Source organism: Halichondria panicea, chromosome 10 (assembly GCF_963675165.1).
Source record: "Halichondria panicea chromosome 10, odHalPani1.1, whole genome shotgun sequence".
NCBI lineage: Eukaryota > Metazoa > Porifera > Demospongiae > Suberitida > Halichondriidae > Halichondria > Halichondria panicea.
Window position 1 is genome coordinate 2,234,169 of NC_087386.1, and position 4,619 is coordinate 2,238,787.

At 44.8% G+C, this 4,619-nt stretch overlaps 3 protein-coding genes across 3 annotated transcripts in view; 2 read left to right on the plus strand and 1 right to left on the minus strand.

The window, feature by feature from the left end:
- LOC135342198 (uncharacterized) overlaps positions 1 to 1,014 on the minus strand; it is a 2,214-nt gene extending 1,200 nt beyond the window's left edge. Inside the window, exons 1-5 of the mRNA XM_064538884.1 lie at positions 799 to 1,014; positions 643 to 752; positions 347 to 516; positions 210 to 277; positions 1 to 149 (exon numbers count right to left, since the gene is read on the minus strand). The exon at positions 1 to 149 is cut by the window's left edge and continues 1,200 nt beyond it. Of these exons, the coding sequence (XP_064394954.1) occupies positions 1 to 149; positions 210 to 277; positions 347 to 516; positions 643 to 752; positions 799 to 805 (504 nt within the window). The 5' untranslated portion in view covers positions 806 to 1,014. The remainder of the gene's footprint in view (positions 150 to 209; positions 278 to 346; positions 517 to 642; positions 753 to 798) is intronic.
- A 4-nt stretch (positions 1,015 to 1,018) lies between these two features.
- LOC135342212 (dolichyldiphosphatase 1-like) lies at positions 1,019 to 2,470 on the plus strand. The gene is made up of 8 exons (XM_064538905.1): positions 1,019 to 1,177; positions 1,231 to 1,331; positions 1,498 to 1,582; positions 1,631 to 1,733; positions 1,824 to 1,916; positions 2,018 to 2,146; positions 2,202 to 2,291; positions 2,370 to 2,470. The coding sequence occupies exons 1-8, from the start codon at positions 1,084 to 1,086 to the stop codon at positions 2,395 to 2,397; spliced, it is 723 nt and encodes a 240-aa protein (XP_064394975.1). The 5' UTR covers positions 1,019 to 1,083; the 3' UTR covers positions 2,398 to 2,470.
- Positions 2,471 to 2,476: 6 nt separating this feature from the next.
- On the plus strand, positions 2,477 to 4,503 carry LOC135342197 (dual specificity protein phosphatase 12-like). Its single transcript, XM_064538883.1, has 6 exons — positions 2,477 to 3,118; positions 3,189 to 3,302; positions 3,356 to 3,474; positions 3,539 to 3,629; positions 3,703 to 3,922; positions 4,292 to 4,503. The coding sequence occupies exons 1-6, from the start codon at positions 2,592 to 2,594 to the stop codon at positions 4,448 to 4,450; spliced, it is 1,230 nt and encodes a 409-aa protein (XP_064394953.1). The 5' UTR covers positions 2,477 to 2,591; the 3' UTR covers positions 4,451 to 4,503.
- The last annotated feature ends 116 nt before the right edge of the window (positions 4,504 to 4,619 follow it).

Below are 4,619 nucleotides of genomic sequence, written 5' to 3' on the forward strand. Positions count from 1 at the left end.
CATCAAGTGTTCTGTGTCAACAGTTCTTGCAAGAATCGCCGAGCGACTTCTTCGTCTTCCTTTAGGTACTTTTTTCTGTAACCCTGAGATATCAAATTGTACTCCGTGTGTGGTGGAAGATCTGGGCCTCTGACACCTGCTGCTCCTTGCTGTGCATTTTGAAACAACAATAAAAGCACGGTGTGTGTGTATGTAATAATGTGGCGCACCTGGTACAACTCCCAGACATAGTTGAGAGGAGGTAAATTCATCCTCCACAATTCCTAGTGGCTGAAGCCTGTAATTAAAAGTAGATGGAAGTCAACCTTGCATGCATGTAGATTGCATAAACATAATCACTGGCTACCTGGCAGACTTTAGTTGGGCTCTGTTGCGAACCAGTCTCTGAGCTTGATGCTGGGTTTGCTCATCCTCATCATCACTAGAGGATACTTGTTGCTGCAAGAGTTGTCTTGCTCGCAACAGACCAAGGCTTGTTCTCATCTCCAGTACTCGACCTGGCTGTACTGCACACACCTATTACAACAATAAACAATGCAATGGCTATGTATGTATCTATAAGTAGTAAGGGTATTACAAGCCTAATCTCATACTCACTGATCACTTGTATATAACGACAAGCTAGCTACAGGACAAACTTACTGGTATAGGTTGCTGCCTGGCTACAGGTTTTACTGATGCCGTCCCTTGAGGTGGGTGCACTGCATGCTGAATTATAGCACTCTGTTGGCGAGCACTGGTTCTTCTGGAACCTGCAGAATATTATATCAGTAGCTCATTGCTAATTGTTGTACTGACCTTCCATCCAACTGAAAGGGGGAGGGGCTGGTGTATTGCAGGTTCTGCAAGCTTTCTTCTACTGAATAAGTTGGCTATGACTCCAGTGATATCTATATAAAAACGTTTTTGCTTACTTCAGCAAGCTGTAAAGCAAGCAAAAGAAGCAGCAAATCAGGCCAGCTAACACAAAGTAGAACTTGTTTGCTGCTCCAGCCACGCCCCCCTTCTTGGAAGCAGTCGTGGTTGAGTAGCTGAAACTGAAATAGCTCTGCTAACGATCTTTACCTTCCTTTTACAACAAGTATGGCAGGAGAAGAGAGAGGGAGCTGCCTAGAGGAGTCCTGTGGAGGTCCCACGAGAGTGGCCATCACCCTAACACACGTACAATACCCACAAGGTGATCCTACACTGATAGCTGCTCTCACTGACACACTCCTGCCATGCACACAGGGGACCTCCTGGGGATGGTGCTGGCCTGGTTCAGTCTCCTGCCTATATTCATTCTAATTGGATTCACTACACTCATTCTGTTCCGGAGAGACCTGCATACAGTGAGTCCCCTGGCATTCTTCAGATGAAGCAGATACGAGATTGGGTTACAGGGTTCGTGTATCTATTGCATGCATGCGATGTGACAGCTGATTCATAGCTACAGATAATTTGTCCTTTTCATGAGAGCTAACATAATAAGTACATGTCACTGCTTTTTAATTGCAGATATTCTTCTGTCTGGGTGTTGTGTTGAATGAGGGTTGCAACTTTTTACTCAAACACATAATCAAAGAACCAAGACCCAACAGCAGTAAGTTAGACACTAAGATTATAACTCATTACCCAATCTCTCCTGCAGCCTCGTATGATGGTGATCTGTTTGTTAAGTATGGCATGCCATCAAGTCACGCTCAGTTTATGGCTTTCTTTGCTACTTATTTCACCGTTTTCCTGTTTGCAAGGTGATCAATACTTGTGTGATTTAAAACCATTCCATTCACATAATTAAGTTTTCAATTGCTCTAAACATCTCACTGTACACGCATACATAGAGTCAAGTTATCAGTTGGTTCCTATGACTACGCCTACAAGGGGGTGACAGCAGGTGTAGCAATCATGGGAATGCTTTGCTGCTGCATCAGCAGGTATGCTCCCCACCACACACACACACACACACACACACACACACACACACACACACACACACACACACTGTTTTGTTCTAACTCCCACCATTTCCCTGTAGACTATACCTTGGCTACCACTCCGTAGCTCAGGTGCTGGTGGGTGTGGGGGGAGGGTGTCTGGCAGCCGCTCTGTGGTTCCTTCTAGTGCACTTTGTACTGTCTCCGTACTTCCCACACATCTTTGCATGGTGAGCTAGCACAAGCAATGGTGTACTTATTTTTATACGTCAACCCTAATTTCAGGAAAGTGTCCGAGTGGCTTCTGATTAAAGACATGTCGTGTGTTCCTAACATTCTCTGGTTCGAGTACACCTCACTACGACAGGAAACAAGGTAAACATTGGTCGTTAGGTTGTAGTCCCCACTCTCTTCCCATATCAGTAATTGCGGCTATTGCTATTTGTACTGCAGGAAAAGAATGCGATTCAAGTCTCAATAATGAACTGTCAATGTGATTTTGGAATCTGTGTTTATTTTATAAATTACAAATGAATAGGTATGTATTTCTATTGTCCAGTGAACGATTCTTACCAATTAATGCTGCAAGACTGCATGTTGCACTGGTCTCCTCAAAACCACGGCCACGCTTAGTCTCCATCTGTACCATTCTATAAAGTCTAAAGAGCTAGCAAGATGTTGGAGGTGTTTCCTGGATTGCTGTTAGGCAGTGAGGGAGATGCCATGGCTGTGCTGGCTAGGACACCCTCCATCACCAAGCAGCACACTGTCACTCACATACTCACCATCTCAAATGAGTCGCTGGACTTGAGCGAATCGAATGCTGTTCTAGTGGAGAGTGAAGGGCGTGCTGGTGTGGAGAGTGGAGTGGGTGATGGTGTGGAGAGTGAAGGGCGTGCTGGTGTGGAGGGTGCAGTGGGTGATGGTGTGGAAAGTGGAATGGGTGAGAGTGGAGTGGGTGATGGTGTGGAGAGTGGAGGGCGTGATGGTGTGGATGCTGGGGGTCATGATGGTGTGGAGAATGGAAGAAAGGACGATGTGGAGGGTGGAGCTGTGAAGGTTGCTAGTCCACCCAAGAAGATGTTGGTCAAGTTTGTGTGTTTAGCAGACATGCCAGAGAGTGACTTGCTGCATCATTTCCTACCCTCCTGCCAGTTCATTCAAGAGGGTTTAAGAACCGGAGGAACGGTCCTGGTACATTGGTAAGTAATGTGTATTGACGTACGTTGTAATGGTCCATCAATGTCATGTGATTTCACCCCCCTCCCTCAGTGTGTATGGGATATCTCGTAGTGTTACCATGGTGATAGCGTATCAAATGTGGAGCGAGCGGAGGTCACTCCAAGTGGTGTACGATGAACTAAAAAAGAAAAAACCAGAAATAAGGTAAGAATGTGTGCTACATGTATATGTAACTGGTGTTGATATTTCCTTTGCAGACCCAATCCTGGTTTTTTTGAGCAGCTCAAGTTATGGGAGGCCATGAGATGTTGCTATGACACTAGTAATAAGCATTACAAAGCCTATCGCCTCAAGACAGTTGCCAGAGACATGAGAGGTATGCACATGTAACTAACTAGTCCTCTCAAACAACTCTGTTTTAATTGTGCTCGCAATCACAGATTCTGCTTATACTGAGAAGATTGGACTGTCTCCTGACCCTTCCACCAACACCATAGACTCCAGTGCTTACTACAGATGCAGAAAGTGTCGGTACGTTTGCATATTGCTAGCTGCACAAATCCAACGTGTACACCTCCATCACTATCCCCCCTCACACACACAGCCGTCTCCTGTTCACTGACGAGAGTGTCCTCCCTCACGAGGTGGGTAAAGGAGAGGCTGCTTTCAAATGGTATAAGAGGACAAAGCAAGGGCAAACTCCACCCACTCAATCAGAGGTGGATTATAACGAGCAGGGGCCCACTCATGATGTGTGTAGTTCATGGTTCATCGAGCCAGTACAGTGGATGGAAAGCTCTCTACTGGGCAAAGTGGAGGGGAAGGTGAGGCTGCTACTTGTGCATTAGCTAAAAATAGATACGTATCTTGAAAGCCTGTAATTTGTGTTCTGATTGTCCAATTTCAAACTAATTGATGCATTCAAGAGCTCTCAGAATTACCTTTCCAATGGTGTGCTTAGATACATGTACTAGTTTTGTGATTAGTCAAAATTTTAACAAAGGCTATTATTATAGGCTTGCGTTATTTTCTAGAATTCAACTGTAGAATTTACTATACATTTTTCATACACACACACATACGCGCACACACACACACACACACACACACACACACACACACACAACACGCACGCACACAACACACACACACACACACACACACACACACACACACACACACATATCCGGCAGATTCTGTGTCTCAAGTGCTCAGCTCGTCTGGGGTCATTCAACTGGTCAGGTGATCAGTGCTCGTGTGGGCAGTGGGTCACGCCCTCCTTCCAGATACACAAGGCACGAATAGACGAAACCAGAACACTCACGAGGAGAAAAGTGGACAAAACTGTATAGCTAGCAAATTACTGAATCATTGTCCAAATTCAAACATTAATTTTTTTCGATCATTTGAAGGTTTATTGCTTGAACAATAAATGATGTCATACTAATTCAATGTACCATGTACTGCATGTACAAATAATAGCATAAGAAGCGTCAATTATTATTCACTGCAAATTCAAAA

Coding starts and splice junctions, on each gene's coding strand:
- LOC135342212 (XM_064538905.1), top strand. CDS start 1,084: ATGGCAGGAGAAGAGAGAGGGAGCTGCCTAGAGGAGTCCTGTGGAGGT. Junction 2,147..2,201: donor TTCCCACACATCTTTGCATG/GTGAGCTAGCAC, acceptor CCCTAATTTCAG/GAAAGTGTCCGAGTGGCTTC. Junction 2,292..2,369: donor TCACTACGACAGGAAACAAG/GTAAACATTGGT, acceptor TTTGTACTGCAG/GAAAAGAATGCGATTCAAGT.
- LOC135342197 (XM_064538883.1), top strand. CDS start 2,592: ATGTTGGAGGTGTTTCCTGGATTGCTGTTAGGCAGTGAGGGAGATGCC. Junction 3,475..3,538: donor AGTTGCCAGAGACATGAGAG/GTATGCACATGT, acceptor TCGCAATCACAG/ATTCTGCTTATACTGAGAAG. Junction 3,630..3,702: donor TACAGATGCAGAAAGTGTCG/GTACGTTTGCAT, acceptor TCACACACACAG/CCGTCTCCTGTTCACTGACG.